At 38.6% G+C, this 19,062-nt stretch overlaps 1 protein-coding gene across 3 annotated transcripts in view; it reads right to left on the bottom strand.

Annotated features, from left to right (window-relative positions):
- Positions 1–1,483: 1,483 nt before the first annotated feature.
- LOC106878945 (uncharacterized) overlaps positions 1,484–19,062 on the bottom strand; it is a 72,364-nt gene continuing 54,785 nt past the window's right edge. The window contains exons 3-7 of one of the 3 annotated variants that reach the window (XM_052968708.2): positions 15,766–15,922; positions 13,163–13,361; positions 11,337–11,428; positions 10,925–11,005; positions 1,484–2,321 (exon numbers count right to left, since the gene is read on the bottom strand). In XM_052968708.2, the coding sequence (XP_052824668.1) occupies position 2,321; positions 10,925–11,005; positions 11,337–11,428; positions 13,163–13,361; positions 15,766–15,922 (530 nt within the window). In that variant the 3' untranslated portion in view covers positions 1,484–2,320. The remainder of the gene's footprint in view (positions 2,322–10,924; positions 11,006–11,336; positions 11,429–13,162; positions 13,362–15,765; positions 15,923–19,062) is intronic. The other 2 variants (XM_052968707.2, XM_089354104.1) reach the window with 2 other exon arrangements.

Raw genomic sequence — 19,062 nt, 5'->3', positions numbered from 1 at the left:
AATATGTATACAAATATACTGGTTGAACATTCCCATCAAAATATCTGTCAAATGTAAGCATAACAGGCTGGATATTGTTGTTTGAGATAGACTAGAGGTCAGCTGTGCTGTTGATGTAAATATCTCTTTGAAAATCAAAAAGAAAGAAGATAACTATGGACAACTGCTTTGAAACCTCCAGCTTCTATATCCAGATTACAAATTTACATTTACACCAATAATAATTGGTGTACTTGGTTTTGTAACTAAATGCCTATCTATCAGTCTCGATAAGCTTGGATTTTCAGAAAAAGAAATCAACCAATTGACTCACGCATTACAAATACAATCTGTAAGCAGAACAGTAAAACTATGCAAGACTTTTCTCAGGTTTAATGTGACATTGTTTTAATTATCTACACTCCAACGATGGAGATATGTGTCTTTGTTAGAAACCAGTTCCTTTAAAGGAAGAATTTAGATAATTAAAAAACGCAATAGAACATACATACACACAGTAAATGTTGTTGATGTCATAAGAATTTAGAAACTTTGAGAGTACAAATTCTTTTTAGGAACAGTGAATCTTGAAGCAAATAAAACTATAAATAATAGCATTTAAAATGTAAATATTGGGTTAAAACCCTTTGGATAGAAAAAGTCAATGGTTGCCTGATGAACGTACATCACCTGTCATGTTTACAGGAGATTTGGGGTTGAGCCCCACAGGCAGCCTTTGACTTTTTCTATCCAAAGTGTTTTAAACCCAATATTTACATGGCGCAGGTGTGGCTGTGTGGTAAGTAGCTTGCTTACCAACCACATGGTCCCGGGTTCAGTCCCACTGCGTGGCCCTTTGGGCAAGTGTCTTCTACTATATCCTCAGGCCGACCAAAGCCTTGTGAGTGGATTTGGTAGATGGAAACTGAAAGAAGACCATTGTATATATGTATATGTATATATATGTGTGTGTGTGTTTGTCCCCCCACCATCACTCGACAACCGATGGTGGTGTGTTTACGTCCCTGTAACTTAGCGGTTCGGCAAAAGAGACTGCTAGAATAAGTACTAGCCTTACAAAGAATAAGTCCTGGGGTCAATTTGCTCGACTAAAGGTGGTGCCCCAGCATGGCCGCAGTCAAATGACTGAAACAAGTAAAAGAGAGTATGGTATTATTTATAACTTTATTTGCTTCAAGATTCACTGTTCCTGAAAAGAATGTGTATGTGTGTTGTATTACTTTGTATTATTTCATTCATTTTGAAAAAATTGTGGACAGTGCTTTAGAATATACGTATTTGCTTTGTAAGAGTCATTAGTAATGGTTCAGTGAGCAGGTTTGTGGACTTGTTTTGTGATATATGTAATTCATATTGAAAAAATATCTATTTGTTGTATTTAACTTTTGAACTTTTTATGAATGATGATTGATATCCAGATCATGCAGTACTAGATACACAATGCATAACTAAATATACATCAATAAATACAAGCATACTCATCTATATTAATAGTTGTTTATTTGTTTATTTTCCTCCAATTTTTCAGTTATCTTTATTAACATTTTCCAGTTATTAAAAAATATATTAAACATTAAATGTGCACACTTCTACAAATATATTAGAACTGGAACCATGCATGTCTCATAGCTTGGTGGATAAATAATCCATGCATGATTTTAATTCACAAATAGTGAGATAATTCTTGTCTTTAAGACTTCTTAATGACTAGTGGCTATACTTTCCCTTATTTTCTAAATATCACTTTTAGGGATTGATGACAGCTGGTACAGACTAAAGATTGAAACATAAGTTTATAATCTGAATAGGTGAATTGTCAAATTTGTATCCAAAGACTAAATTTCTCAAGTATTTATGAAATATTTATTTTGTTGTTGGTAACTAATGTAGAGTAAAAATTGGTTAAAAACTTAGAACTCCATGAAACTGGTGATAATCTATGTCTGCAAGAGTTTGGAAAATGTAATTATTACGATGAGTGAAGGATTTCTATGCTTTTGACCCTTGCTTTTTTGTCTGAGTGTCAGGGGAGATAAGGTGGTATCGTCTCTTTGGTTTCACTTTGTTGATACCAATTTCACTCATTAAACATTTCAAGGAATTCTCCTGTGGGCTAAATAATGTTTTAGAAAATGCATTGCTTCTTTTTACTCATGAAAATTCAAATTATATTTTAATATGGGACTATATGATATGATTCATTAAGATTTTTTAACTCTATGACATGTCCTTCACAAGATATAGTTTCTTCATCATTCGTTTCTGCTCCTTGTTCTTCTTCAGAAGAAGTTGTGACATTTTTCATCTTATAATGACCTTTCCTGTAAATAAAGCGTAAAAGTTGGATTAGACAAAATATTTATGACAAACTTTGTATTGTATGTATGATGAAGAGCTATGCTCAAAACATTAAACTCTCTCCTTTCACCAAGCGTCAAGCTAATACATTTCTTGTGCACATCCTCATGTTTGTTTTTATTTGTTTTTTTTATTCATTTATTTGAATTGACTATATATATATATATGTGTGTGTGTGTGTGTGCTGTGATATATATGAATGTAGATAGTGGAGGCGCAATGGCCCAGTGGTTAGGGCAGTGGACTCATGGTCATAGGATCACGGTTTCGATTCCCAGACTGGGCATTGTGAGTGTTTATTGAGCGAAAACACCTAAAGCTCCACGAGGCTCCGGCAGGGGATGGTGGTGAACCCTACTGTACTCTTTCACCACAACTTTCTCTCACTCTTACTTCCTGTTTCTGTTGTGCCTGTAATTGAAAGGGTCAGCCTTGTCACACTGTGTCACGCTGAATATCCCCGAGAGCTACGTTAAGGGTACACATGTCTGTGGAGTGCTCAGCCACTTGCACGTTAATTTCACGAACAGGCTGTTCCGTTGATTGGATCAACTGGAACCCTCGATGTTGTAAGCGACGGAGTGCCAACAACAACAACAATGAATGTAGATAGTTGCATACAGAAGTGCTGATTACTTAAAGGGGATGGAACCCGTGGAAGAGAGAAACCCAGGAAGACATGGGACAAAGTGTTGAAGGCTGATCTCAAGACACCGAATTTTACAAAGGAGGTGACTAAGGACCCAAATATCTGGTACATTGCTATACTCAAGAAGACATCCACCACAGCAGAATTGATACCAGTGTTGGTGCCACATAAAAAGCACCCAATACACTCTGTGGAGTGATCAGCTTTAGGAAGGGCATCCAGCCATAGAAACCATGCCAGAACAGACAATGGAGCCTGGTGTGGCCCCTGGCCTTACCAGCTCCTGTCAAACCATATAGCCCATACAAGCATGGAAAACAGACATTTATTAATGAAGATGTATGATAGATGTATATGAAAAATGAGTAAACCACTGAAACAAAGAACAAACCATTGGAAATTCAGGCATACATTAATGAACTATTTAAAACTTTTAGGGTCCTGTCCGTCATGCATGCATTTTACTTAAAACTGTATCTGATTACTGCTTTTTCTTCCTGATTACTTTAGTTTATGGTGGAGACAAATGTTAGGTCTGGTGAATTTCAAATTAGTCATACAAAGAAGCTCCATCATAAGCTACCAAATACTACTTCACAGGGTAACTATAGATGCATATATAACTCTATATGTTTGACTTTGCTCAAACTGCGTTTCTGTGGTCAGAAGAATTTGTGCAAGTGATAACTGTAGTGTGTGGATAGGCTCATAGGACAGAGATGAGATAACCTCTTGAAATGCAGTGCATATTTCACAGTAACTCTCTTGTATACTTTCCAGGACTGCAACATCAGCTTCTGCATTAACTTCAGAACACAAATAAAGCTTTTGATTTAACACACTGTTGACACCACCTTTTTCTTGTAAAGTAAAGTTACCTCCCCAAGTCATATTAACTCATAAGGGCTGGTTTCCCAGTTTCCAGGACATATAAATTCCCCACCTGAATGAGATACCAATCTGTTGCAAGATTACTCATCTTTGAAAGCTGAGCAGATTGGAGCAATGTGGAATCGAGAACACAATGCATCACACGGGTCCAGGAATCAAACCCACAATCTTATGATCATTAGTCCAACACTCTAACCACTTGGCCACACGCCTCCTTCTTGTTGCAGTGTGGGTGGCTTGTGTACTTCCATGACTCTGAGAGCTATGCCTGCAGAGTGAAAGGCACCCATGCTGGAGAAGTCAGAGGGTAGAGGCTAGACTAATATATGACTTTCCTGTCTTCCCACCCTTTCTGATCCTCTTTCCATATTCTATCTTGTACTCATATTCTTGTACATTCAGAGTATACCCTGGAACCTCCTCACTACCATCTCTTTTCTCTCTTTCCAGCTGGGGTAGCCATGTATCTCTTTTACTGCAAGACACCTATTCCTGTCCCCCTGCCATACTTTAACCTCTCAACACCTTGCATAAAGCCACCTCACCCAATGTTATACCCCCACTCAGTTGAGTGGTGGGTGTCTTATTTTGTTAGTTACTTAGTAATTTCACTAGTGCTCATGCCATGAAAAAAAGTACCCCCATACACTCTGTAAAGTGGTTGGTTTTAGGGAGAGCATACATCCACAGAAACCATGTGAAAGCAGACATTGTAGCGTGTTGCATTCTTCTGGCTCTTCAAAGGAGAGATACCAGTCTAATCTGGACCACCTCTTCCCAGAGGTAAGAAGAGATTTGCATAAGGCCAACACTCCTACCAAAACAAAAAAAAAGCAAAGTCACTGAAGCGTCAATCATCATCATCATCATCATCATCGTTTAACGTCCGCTTTCCATGCTAGCATGGGTTGGACGATTTGACTGAGGACTGGTGAAACCGGATGGCAACACCAGGCTCCAGTCTAATTTGGCAGAGTTTCTACAGCTGGATGCCCTTCCTAACGCCAACCACTCAGAGAGTGTAGTGGGTGCTTTTACGTGTCACCCGCACGAAAACGGCCACGCTCGAAATGGTGTCTTTTATGTGCCACCCGCACAAGCCAGTCCAGGGGCACTGGCAACGATCTCGCTCGAAAATCCTACGGGAGCCAGTCAGGCGGTACTGGCAACGGCCACGCTCAAAATGGTGCATCTCATGTGCCACCCGCACAAGAACCAGTCCAGGGGCACTGGCAACGATCTTACTTGGCTTGCCGGGTCTTCTCACGCACAGCACATTTCCAAAGGTCTCGGTCAGTAGTCATCGCCTCGGTGAGGCCCAATGTACGAAGGTCTTGCCTCACCACCTCAGCCCAGGTCTTCCTGGGCCTACCTCTTCCACGGGTTCCCTCAACTGTTAGGGTGTGGCACTTTTTCACGCAGCTATCCTCATCCATTCTCACCACATGTCCATACCAGCGCAATCGTCTCTCTTGCACACCACAACTGATGCTTCTAATGTTCAGCTTTTCTCTCAAGATACTTACACTCTGACGGGTATTCACATTGACATTACACATCCAACGGAGCATACTGGCTTCATTCCTTGCAAGCTTACGTATGTCCTCAGCAGTTACAGCCCATGTTTCACTGCCATGTAGCATGGCTGTTCGTACACATGCGTCATACAGTCTGCCTTTTACTCTGAGTGAGAGTCCCTTTGTCGCCAGCAGGGGTAAGAGCTCTCTAAACTTTGCCCAGGCTATTCTTATTCTAGCAGCTACACTTTCAGCGCACCCACCCCCACTACTAACTTGGTCGCCCAGATAGCGGAAGCTATCGACTACCTCTAGTTTTTCACCCTGGAATGAGATAGAAGTTGTTTCCTGTTTGTTTACAGTCTTTATTGCACCTGAACATCTGCCACAAACAAAAACTAACTTGCTAGTTAACCTGCCTTTGATGTTGTTGCACCTCTTATGTGTCCATAGCTTGCACCGGGTACATCTTATAGAGTTACTACCTACTCCTTTTCTGCATACTGAGCAGGGCCATCTACCTGAAGGGGTTTGTGTTTTATCTACCTTCCTACTTATTAGGATTTTGGTTTTAGCTAGGTAGACTCTAAGGCCCTTCAATTCTAGACCTTGCTTCCACACCTGAAACTTCTCCTCTAGTTCTGATAGTGACTCCGCAATTAGGGCAAGGTCATCAGCATAGAGGAGCTCCCAGGGGCAACCTGTCTTGAACTCCTCTGTGATTGCCTGGAGGACTATGATAAATAAGAGGGGGCTGAGGACGGAACCTTGGTGGACCCCTACCTCTACCCGGAATTCATTGCTGTACTCATTTCCCACCCTCACCTTACTGGCAGCATTTCTGTACATGGCTCGCACAGCTCTCACTAACCATTCTTCTATCCCAAGTTTCCTCATTGACCACCAGATAAGGGATCGGGGGACCCTGTCAAAGGCTTTCTCCATGTCAACGAAAGCCAGGTACAGAGGTTTATCCTTAGCTAGGTATTTCTCCTGCAGCTGTCTCACTAGAAATAAGGCATCAGTAGTGCTTTTACCTGGCACGAACCCAAACTGCATCTCATCTAAATTGATTCGCTCCCTAATTAGTTGGGCTATGACCCTCTCTGTAACTTTCATAACCTGATCTAACAGCTTGATGCCTCTGTAATTATTTGTATCTAAAGCGTCACCTTTACCTTTGTAGCAGTTGACTATGATGCTGCTACACCAGTCATTGGGTATGACTCCTTCGTGTATCACCTGGTTCGTAATACGGGTGACTAGGCTATAGCCAACACTGCCAGATATTTTGAGCATCTCTGCAGTGATTCCTGATGGGCCGGGGGCTTTCCCAGTCTTCATACTCTTAATTGCTTTATCTACCCTGGTACTATCAACTCGGATAGCTGGTCCCTCTATTGGGTCGACATACGGCAGGCTCTCTTTCTCCCATTCATTCTCTTTATTAAGCAATCTATCGTAGTGGCATCTCCAGACCTCTTTCTTTGCATCCTCATTTAATGCAAGCGTACCATCATCCATGCGAACACATTTCTCTCCTACAACATCACTATTCTCTCTCCTACACTGTCTTGCAACACGAAATACCTCGAGTCTTTGGTCCTCACGGCGCAGAACATTGGCAAATCTTTCCTTATCTGCTTCCCCTCTGGCTAAATAAACCTGTCGCCTAGCCTCCCTTCTGGCACATTGGTACAATTCCCTGCTACCACCGTTCTTCCAGTCCTTCCAAGCCTGTTTCTTTTGTCTAATAGCCCTGTCTACCTCCTTGTTCCACCACCACGTTACTCTGGGTCGGGAGGGGACCTTACACCACCCACAAATCTGGTCGGTGGCTTTCAACAGGTTGTCCCGCAGAAATCTCCAATTGTCTTCCACGTTGTATGATGCTATATCCCCTTCTATTTCGTTAAATGCTTCAAGTAACTTGTCTCTAAGTCTCTGTTCGTTTGCAGGGTCTTTAAGCTTCCACACCCTTCTCCTCCAAGCCTGTCTAATTCTGGGCACCCATTTTGCCTTGATCCCAAAGTCGCTAACTACTAATCTATGTTGTGGGGTACATTCTTCGCCAGGGTAGGTTTTGGCATTTATAAGCCGCCCTCTTTCCCTATTTCTGGCGAGGATGTAGTCAATTTGGCTAGAGTGTCTGCCGGAGCGGTAGGTGACTAGGTGACTGGCAGGTTTCCTGAAGTTGGTATTGCAGACCATAAGATCGGTTGCATCACAGAACTCCAGCAGTCTGGTTCCCTCCTCGTTGCGGGAACCGAAGCCATAGCCTCCATGTATGCCATGGAAGCCTCCAGCACAACGTCCGACATGACCGTTGAAGTCTCCAGCCACAAAGAGAAGGTCCCTGTCACTCGTCGACGAGGTAGTTTGCAAGAGGGTGTCATAGAATTGGTCTTTCAGACCATCTGGTAGCCCAGGTTGAGGTGCATAGGCTGAGATGACAGTAGCTAATCTATGATGAAGCACTAGTCTGATCTTAAGTACTCTGTCACTTACTCTAACGACCTCGATTACCTTATCCACCCATTTCTCCGCTAGAAGTATTCCTACGCCCCCGACCCCGTCAGTGTTCCCTGCCCAGAAAATCTTGTACCTGTGTTCTTTGCCTGTGAGGAACCTCGCAGAACCTCCTCTCCATCTTACTTCCTGGATGCAGCACATATCTACGCGTCTCCGTTCAAGCATCTCAACAATTTCACCAGATCTACCTTTCAGCGTGCCGACGTTGAGAGTGCCAATCCTAACAGTATGGGTGTTGGGGGTGTGGGCCTGTAGCCTGGGAAGGGGAAAAGCAGTGTCGTGTACCTGAAAAGAAAACTTGCAATTGGAAGAATTCATAAGCAAAACATTACCTACAACCTTTAAACATTACTCAAACTTAATGCGCTACCCAAAGGTAGGGGAGAGGATGGCCAAGGCCACTAGATGGGTTCCGGGAGACAGCCGAGGATGACAGGATGACAGAGGAATGCACTTCCGGTGGAGGGGGTGGGAGGGCGGGTTACCGTCAGCGAGTAGATAGGGCTCTTAATTGTAGATTTTAAATATTTGAGAGACAACAATGCAATAAATCGTAATTTTTAAAAGAGCAATGAATTCTAGGTGAATAGAATATATACGTAGCATGAATTTAGGAAGCTTAGAAAATGAATAAGTATGAATTTAAGACAAAAACTGAATTCAATTGAATTTCATGGAGAGAAACAAGATAAATAATAGAGGGCAGACTAAAGCACGAAGGTATGAGATGTTTGAGGCCGTAAATAAATAAAAATCTCTATCTTATCTGCATCTTGGAGACTTCGTCGTAGTATGTCAGCGGAGAAGAGATTGAGATAATTTAGAATGGATTTCTCATTTATATATAGCCAGAACCTGAAGACCTTAAGGAAAAACTACGAGAGAGAGAGAGAGGGACTGATTTAGAGAGGATGGAGGGGTAGACAGAGGCATGGCGGGAGAAAAGATCATCATCATCATCATCATATATATATATATATATATATATATAAAGAGAGAGAGAGAGGGGGGACCAGTCAAGCAGCACATCACGCTGTAATTCTTGGGCTGAGAAATCGACACTTAAAAGCCATAATTTTAAGGAGCGATAAGAATTTTTGAATAAAGGAAAATGGGTAGGGGTGGGTAGGTACCATCAGCGAGTAGATAGGGCTCTTAATTGTAGATTTTAAATATTTGAGAGACAACAATGCATAAATCGTAATTTTTAAAAGAGCAATGAATTCTAGGTGAATAGAATATATACGTAGCATGAATTTAGGAAGCTTAGAAAATGAATAAGTATGAATTTAAGACAAAAACTGAATTCAATTGAATTTCATGGAGAGAAACAAGATAAATAATAGAGGGCAGACTAAAGCGCGAAGGTATGAGATGTTTGAGGCCGTAAATAAATAAAAATCTCTATCTTATCTGCATCTTGGAGACTTCGTCGTAGTATGTCAGCGGAGAAGAGATTGAGATAATTTAGAATGGATTTCTCATTTATATATAGCCAGAACCTGAAGACCTTAAGGAAAAACTACGAGAGAGAGAGAGAGAGAGAGAGGGACTGATTTAGAGAGGATGGAGGGGTAGACAGAGGCATGGTAGGAGAAAAGATTATCATCATCATCATCATATATATATATATATATATATATATATATATAAAGAGAGAGAGAGAGGGGGGACCAGTCAAGCAGCACATCACGCTGTAATTCTTGGGCTGAGAAATCAACACTTAAAAGCCATAATTTTAAGGAGCGATAAGAATTTTTGAATAAAGGAAAATGGGTAGGGGTGGGTAGGTACCGTCAGCGAGTAGATAGGGCTCTTAATTGTAGATTTTAAATATTTGAGAGACAACAATGCATAAATCGTAATTTTTAAAAGAGCAATGAATTCTAGGTGAATAGAATATATACGTAGCATGAATTTAGGAAGCTTAGAATATGAATAAGTATGAATTTAAGACAAAAACTGAATTCAATTGAATTTCATGGAGAGAAACAAGATAAATAATAGAGGGCAGACTAAAGCGCGAAGGTATGAGATGTTTGAGGCCGTAAATAAATAAAAATCTCTATCTTATCTGCATCTTGGAGACTTCGTCGTAGTATGTCAGCGGAGAAGAGATTGAGATAATTTAGAATGGATTTCTCATTTATATATAGCCAGAACCTGAAGACCTTAAGGAAAAACTACGAGAGAGAGAGAGAGAGAGAGAGAGGGACTGATTTAGAGAGGATGGAGGGGTTGACAACTGAAAAACCAACAAGACCTTGGAAAGGAAGGCTTCCTCTCAGGAAAGACAGCCCAGAGTTCCGAACAGGACTGAAAAGTCATTGATAGTCAATGTTCCATAGAAAAGGAGCAAAGGGCTAAAGCAGGGGTTGGCGAACTGAAGTAAACTACCCCAAGTGGAGTAAAAATGAAATTCTTGGGGGTGATGGGACTTGTTAGATATAAGTAAAATTATATAAAAAACATGTTCCTTGTTACAACAGAAATTTTTCTTCTGGCAAAACTGCATTTGTTCAATGTAATGGACGTGTAAATAGATTCAATAAAATATGTTCAATAAGATTTTTGAATTCAAAGAATCTATGATTTTCTTCCTTTCAAATCATGGGGGTAATGTCAGCATAAACAAATATATCTTGGGATAATTGGTTAAAAAATTTCTCCAACCCCTGGGCTAAAGTAAGTAAATAGAAGGGAGACTTACTGCATTGGCAACTGATGGTTTCACATTAAAACTTTGCCAAGGCTTACACATTAATCTGGAATTTTCCGGGTGCATATACCTGATCAATTCTAAAATCACATCCTGCTATCTTAAAAGGGAATGACACATTAAGCAATATTCCCAGAATCACAAGCAGATGGAATGCTCATGCTTGGAATGCTTCTGATCATAATGCTACTCAGATGGAGCAGACTTGGGTCCACACCACTCATAATTTTGAATTAACCCTTTAGCATTTAAACCTACTATATCCAGCTCAGATACTCCATCTGTTTTATGCTTGAACCAGTCAAATGAAGCTTGTTACACCTATCCAACAATATCATTCTGAAAATAAAGAAATGCATCATCAAAATCTCAAAGCTAAAAGATAATACAGGATTAATTAAAGACAATGTGAATAAGTAAACATTACATTTGAATTGCTGGTAGGGATATTGCATTTTGTTATGCAACCATAATACATTACCAAGCATATTAAAGGCTTATAAGTCAATATTGTGTCCCACCTGTGTTAGAATATCTGCTGAGATAACTATCAAAAGAATAATCTGAATGCTAAAGGGTTAAATGTGTTAATCTTACCCATCTCATCTCTTTTCCTTCTAGCTTAAACTTAACAGTAATAAGAAAAAAGTATAAAAAATGAGTAACTCACCTTCTTTGACAGAGGAAGAAAATTACTGATATAGGAAGAATGATGATTGTAAAGATAGCACAGAGGATAATAATCAGTGACCATGGCAAACCCTGAAAAAACAGTTTTACTGATATAGGAAGAATGATGATTGTAGAAAGATTGTAGATGATTTATACAAAAACCTTAAAATTTTGTTCCTAACAAAAATATTATATACAATTTTCAATACCATGTGATTGCAACAAAATGCCAATTAAAATTTTTTACTTTTCCGATTCTAGTTTCTAACTTTTGAAGGCTCAACATTTTATTAAACCTTATTCTGGAAAAACAACAATTTTTTTAAAGAAAAATTTAAAATTTGAACATCTTGTTGAACCCTTTTTCTGTAAAACATGAAATTTTTTCAAATTTAAATATATATATATATATATATATATATATAATATTAGGGATAAAAATCCAAATTTACAGGTAAAAACTCAATTGAATTCAATTTATTAAAAATTAAAATTAAATTAAGTTTCATAGTATAAAATATAAATATATAGTTTTAGGGAAAAGAACCAAGGTTCATGAACTCATCGATGAAAATCCACTGCCACATATAGAAAAATTAATTATTATCATTATTATTGAATTAAATTAAAAGTTTTAATATAAAAAAATAAAAATCAGATTCATAACTCCTCAACTTGAGCTCTATCATTTAAATTTAATTAAAATATAGTTTGTTTTTAAAATAAAAAATTAATTATACTTAAATCCAATTTTTTGCCTTACAGAGAAATTCCTGTCAATGTAAACTACTATGATTTTGTTTCTCATCTCAGATATTACGGGACTGTATTTACATGATATAATTACATTAATTAATACAGATGACGTAATTAAACTAATTGCAAATTAGCAGTGTCGTTCATAATTTTTTCCTTACCTCAATGATGCTGTTGACATATAGAACTATATTATCACCTTCAAATTTGAGAAACAGACACTCGTTACATTTTTCTTTTGAAACTTCATTACATGAGATTGATACTATGAAATTCTTCGAATTGAGCTCTATCATTTAAGCTTAATTAAAATATAGTTTATTTTTAAAATAGAAAAGTTAATTATACTTGAATTCAAATTTTTGCCTTACTTATATATTTTTTCATGATATTTTACCTCACAACTTTTTTGATACAAATTTTTGTTGCATGGGACCAAAACTATGAAATTTCTCATGCTTTCTTCTGTCATTGAAGCTAAGATAAATATATTTTGCTTTTGAAATTGAAAAATTATTTAGATCTAAACCTGATTGGAGGCGTTACTTACTCTTCTATAACATTGCTACAGATTTTGATGTAAACGTTTTTCTACTGGACCAAATCTCAATTTTTTATATCAAAATGTAGCTAGGGACTAGTCCTCTTCAAAAATGTTTTCAATTTGGGTAAGAACTAAATTAGTGACAAAGCTCTGAAGATGCTGCATGTGAATAAATTGCAGCCTTAAGAATATTATTCAACTACTACCGTAGTTGAATGATATATATATATATATATATATATAGTTACACAGAATTTTATATATATATATATATATATATATATATATATATGGAAAGCTTCCATTCCATGCATTTCCATCTGTCAAATTCACTCACAAAGCATTGGGCAACTTGGGGCTATAGAAGAAGACACTTCACTCAGTGGGACTGAACCTGAAACCATATAGTTGCAAAGTGAGCTTCTTAGTCACTTAGTCATACCTGTAACCTACGAGCATGGCTGTGTATTATATAACTTCTCAATAAATTATTAGAGTTATCATGTGATAAAATGTTACCTTACCTTATTATGTCCCTTGGGATCAAGAGATGTGGGTAAAGCTGTGGTAGAGTGATCCTCTTTTAGATTTACTGTTGTAGGATAGTTGAGCTTGATTGGGTAGTTGGTTAATTTTTCAGTGACTATCTTCTCGGATGTGTCAATTATTTTTGTAACAACGCCATCATAATAAATCACATACTTTACCTCAGATTGAGAGACACTAAATTTGATCAAAAAACAGAACATATATATCCATATATATATGTGTGTGTGTATGTACATATATTCATATACATATAAAAAAAAAAATTTCTTTCTCATGCCATTCCAGGCTCATAAGGACCTGGTTTCCGTGGCGTATATATTCCCCACCTGGACAGGATGCCGATCTGTCGCAGGACTACTAATTTTTGTCAGCTGAGTAGACTGGAGCAACATGAAAGTGAGTGTTTTGCTCAAGAACACAACACATCGCGCGGTCCAGGAATTGAAACCACAATCTTATGATCATGAGTCCAACACCCTAAACACTAAGCCATGTGCTTCCACTCATATACATATATAATACATACATACATATATACCCGCATATATATACATACATATATATATATGTGTGTGTGTGTGTGTGTGTATATGTATATATATATATAATTTAAATGGTGACAAATTGAATATTAATTTGTTTAATATCAATTTAAAACCAGTGGCCTAGCAAATTAAAAAATCTGAAGATTCAGAAAAAGTTACATTACAAACATATAAGTGGACATCCCTTTTGCTAGAAGACCAGCTACGGTTTGACCACTAAGAAGAATGTTCTCAAGAATATTCAGCAAACACCAGAACGTAAGCAAGCAAGATAAATGAAAAGATACAAAATATAAAGAATTAATCATAGACCGGTTTTGTTATTAACAAATTACTTACATAATTGTCTGTAACTCTTCAGTATGATTGTTCTTTTCAATATAATTTGTAGAACTATACACGAGACGTCCGCATGAGATTGGACATGTATATAGTTCTACTAATTACATTGGGGTTATATTTCAAATGTCTTCATTTTGGCGTACCAAATACCGGAAATAATTCTGCAGAAAATAATTCACTGCAGATTTTGCCGGTTAGAGAACATAGTTATTTAAATTTAAATAATAAGGGTGACAAATTGAATATTAATTTGATTAATATCAATTTAAAACCAGTGGCCGAGCAAATTGAAAATTCTGTATCTGTATATGTATTTATTCATACTGAATACTTCAAAATTCAACATAGTGGGGGCTTGACAGTGTCATTAAAGCATGGGACAAAATAATTTTTAATATTTATTTCAGCTCTCTGTTTTGATTTCAAATCCCACCAAGGTCAATTTTGCCTTTTATTCTTTCAAGGTTGGTAAAATCCATGAAAATGGATTTGCTGACTTAGAATTTCATGAGATACTGCATGAAATTTGTTCTGGTGCTTTCCATCCTGACTTCTTGGGTGGTAGACTTAATGTGTTTCTTGGTTTAACACTACTGTCTGATTCTTAAAGTGCCTTTATCAGAATTCACTCAGCTGAGAGCATCTGAGCCAGGTCCCAAGTTTGAGGATAGTTTCCTTCCTTCTGCCTACAAGTTTTGAGACCTTGAAAAAGGAAAGGGTTATGGATGTTGCCCTTTCTTCTCTGACTACACAGCAAAAAAGGAAAAGCATTTTAGAAAGATAATAAAGGTATCTAGTAAATTAATAGAAGTATTAAAGTATCATGTTAAAAAACAAAGCCTAATTAAATAAAACATTGAAATACATCTCTGACAGGAATATACAGCAATTACCCAATGTCATGATTCACTACAATATTACCCATATGCTCAACAAAACCTGACCAATCACAGAATATTACTTGCGTGACCAACAAGATCTGATCAACCACGTCACATTGAATAGGATCCAGTGACAATTTCAACTTTTGGTGTGCTCCTTTCTGAACCCTAGATCAGTATAAAATTGACACACCATGACTACCAGAGAGCTTTAGGATGTAGCAGAGAGAGCATGACAGACCATGACAGACCATGACAGATGGACAGCAAACAAGCATGGGCAGTGGCTGAACCAAGCTGACATCAGCATAATGAACTACAGGCAATAGCAACACAACAACTAGCAGTTGACTTTTTGAATGCTAATACAATTACATCAAGAACAATAACATCCAAACTCTCTCAACATTTGTTGTTCATAGTAACAACAGTATTTATCATTTGCTTGTTTATGAAAAGACTGTAAGTTTGTTGTCAAAAATCTCAACAGATTTCGTTGTTTTCTTCTATGTACAACTGTTCATCTCCAACACTAGCAAACAGCAGTCAGCTCTAGCTCCAGTAATAAGTAGCCTTAGTAACAAGTGATGACCCAGCAATTAGCTTCACCAGCACAAGTACAAGTGGCTTCAGAGCACCAGTACAAGTGGTGACCCTGTCACTATACCAAGTACATATCCAATAAAAAAAATGATGTCCCTAAGGACTGAATTTTTTTTATAAATTGTTTTTACAACAATATTTTTTCAAGTGCAAAATAAAAAATAGAAAAAAACATTCAAGGTAAGTTTTATATGAATATTAATTTACCTGTCACTTGTAACTCCCATATAAATTATTGCCATGACAATTTCAAGTTGGCATTTATCCATACTGAAATATATTTCAAATATATTTAGGATGTCCTCTGCAAGACTAAAAGCTGCATGCTGTGAAAGACTTGCCAAAAGAAAAAATGTATTTATATCTACAAATAAAAAATAAAAACAAAAATTTATATCAGTCTCTTGTTGAAAGCACAAATTTTCACAACATTTACAGTTGAAAATATTTTGAATATTACTAGAATTGTGCAGTATGTCATTTATATTATATAAAAATGTGTGAATATATAATCTCTCTCTCTCTCCCCCCTCTCTCTCTCCCCCCTCTCTCTCTCCCCCCTCTCTCTCTCTCTCTCTGAAGGGCATCCAGCTGTAGAAACTCTGCCAAATCAGATTGGACCCTGGTGTCGCCTCCTGGTCCACCAGTCCTCAGTCAAATCGTCCAACCCATGCTAGCATGGAAAGCAGATGTTAAATGATGATGGTGGTGATGATATATATGAAAGACAGAAGGTGGAATATACAAGAATTTTTATTAATCATGACAATTGTTTCGACACATCCAGCATCAATCCCTCATGTGTGGGACACTTAACAATTGGTTCAGGAGCATCTGTCAGTGCAGATGTGTCTCATTGGGAGTGATAAATAGATACAACTCATTAAAATAACAGCTCCGCAATGTATCTTCTCATTTTGTAGAAAGAAAAGCAGCAAAATGAAGGAAATATCTTCATTCATATATATATGCAGGGTGCGATGGGTAAATTGTCACCATTTATATTTTTAATTTCACACATGCACATTGTTTGTTTTTGATTTTGTTGACTACATAGTTTAGTCAGTATAGTTAGTTGGGCACCATCTGTAAGAAAAACAGCACCATGATGCAATTCACTCTGCTAGAAATTTGGAAATGACATGCTGTACTGCTTGGCATTCATGTCTGAAGATCCAATACAAACATTTCAGAGTGTTTGGGTGTCAATCTGAGGACAGTGCAATCTGAGAGACATGGACTGAGAATAATAAAAATCAAACATCATGGTGTTTGGAGTGATCACTAATGATGGCAATGTTATACCTCCATTCATCTCCCCACATGGCCTCAGACGCAACACAGTAGCCTACATCAAGTGCCTGGAGGAGGTAGTGCTGTCCTGGGTCAAAAGGGTGGCTGCTGGAAGACCCTATATCTGGCAATAGGACTCTGCATCATGCCACACAACCAGGAGAACCCAGTCATGGCTGTCAGACAATTTCTGCAACCACATCACCCATAACATGTGGCCACCTAACTCCCCAAACTGCAACCCCCTTCATTATTATGTGTGGGGCACAGTTGAGCGAGAGACTAACAAAACTCCGTGTAACACCAAAGATGAACTGAAGGCAAGGATTATGGCAGCATTCACCAACGTAAACAAGGAGACCATCCAGAAGAGTTGCAGGAGATTTTGAAGTCATCTGGAGGCCGTAGTTGAAGCCAACAGCAATTTTATTGAATAGATTTACACTTTAGTATTTCAAGATATTATCATGCAATTTTGGTAAACATATCTGCTAAAATTTAGACAACAGTTTTTTCACTGCACCTTGTATATATATATATATATATGTATGTGTGTATATATATATACATATATATATATATATATATATATATATATATATATATATATATATATATATATATGGTCAATGAGGAAACTTGGGATAGAAGAATGGTTAGTGAGAGCTGTGCGAGCCATGTACAGAGATGCTGCCAGTAAGGTGAGGGTTGGAAATGAGTACAGCAATGAATTCCGGGTAGAGGTAGGGGTCCACCAAGGTTCCGTCCTCAGCCCCCTCTTATTTATCATAGTCCTCCAGGCAATCACAGAGGAGTTCAAGACAGGTTGCCCCTGGGAGCTCCTCTATGCTGATGACCTTGCCCTAATTGCGGAGTCACTATCAGAACTAGAGGAGAAGTTTCAGGTGTGGAAGCAAGGTCTAGAATTGAAGGGCCTTAGAGTCAACCTAGCTAAAACCAAAATCCTAATAAGTAGGAAGGTAGATAAAACACAAACCCCTTCAGGTAGATGGCCCTGCTCAGTATGTAGAAAAGGAGTAGGTAGTAACTCTATAAGATGTACCCGGTGCAAGCTATGGACACATAAGAGGTGCAGCAACATCAAAGGCAGGTTAACTAGCAAGTTACTTTTTGTTTGTGGCAGATGTTCAGGTGCAATAAAGACTGTAAACAAACAGGAAACAACTTCTACCTCATTCCAGGGTGAAAAACTAGAGGTAGTCGATAGCTTCCGCTATCTGGGCGACCAAGTTAGTAGTGGAGGTGGGTGCGCTGAAAGTGTAGCTGCTAGAATAAGAATAGCCTGGGCAAAGTTTAGAGAGCTCTTACCCCTGCTGGCGACAAAGGGACTCTCACTCAGAGTAAAAGGCAGACTGTATGACGCATGCGTACGAACAGCCATGCTACATGGCAGTGAAACATGGGCTGTAACTGCTGAGGACATACGTAAGCTCGCAAGGAATGAAGCCAGTATGCTCCGTTGGATGTGTAATGTCAATGTGAATACCCGTCAGAGTGTAAGTATCTTGAGAGAAAAGCTGAACATTAGAAGCATCAGTTGTGGTGTGCAAGAGAGACGATTGCGCTGGTATGGACATGTGGTGAGAATGGATGAGGATAGCTGCGTGAAAAAGTGCCACACCCTAACAGTTGAGGGAACCCGTGGAAGAGGTAGGCCCAGGAAGACCTGGGCTGAGGTGGTGAGGCAAGACCTTCGTACATTGGGCCTCACCGAGGCGATGACTACTGACCGAGACCTTTGGAAATGTGCTGTGCGTGAGAAGACCCGGCAAGCCAAGTAAGATCGTTGCCAGTGCCCCTGGACTGGTTCTTGTGCGGGTGGCACATGAGATGCACCATTTTGAGCGTGGCCGTTGCCAGTACCGCCTGACTGGCTCCCGTAGGATTTTCGAGTGAGATCGTTGCCAGTGCCCCTGGACTGGCTTGTGCGGGTGGCACATAAAAGACACCATTTCGAGCGTGGCCGTTTTCGTGCGGGTGACACGTAAAAGCACCCACTACACTCTCTGAGTGGTTGGCGTTAGGAAGGGCATCCAGCTGTAGAAACTCTGCCAAATTAGACTGGAGCCTGGTGTTGCCATCCGGTTTCACCAGTCCTCAGTCAAATCGTCCAACCCATGCTAGCATGGAAAGCGGACGTTAAACGATGATGATGATGATGATGATGATATATATATATATATTTGACTG

This window comes from Octopus bimaculoides, chromosome 6 (assembly GCF_046866305.1).
Source record: "Octopus bimaculoides isolate indiv1 chromosome 6, ASM4686630v1, whole genome shotgun sequence".
Classification (NCBI taxonomy): Eukaryota; Metazoa; Mollusca; class Cephalopoda; order Octopoda; family Octopodidae; genus Octopus; species Octopus bimaculoides.
This window is presented reverse-complemented; position numbering and strand designations above follow the sequence as displayed.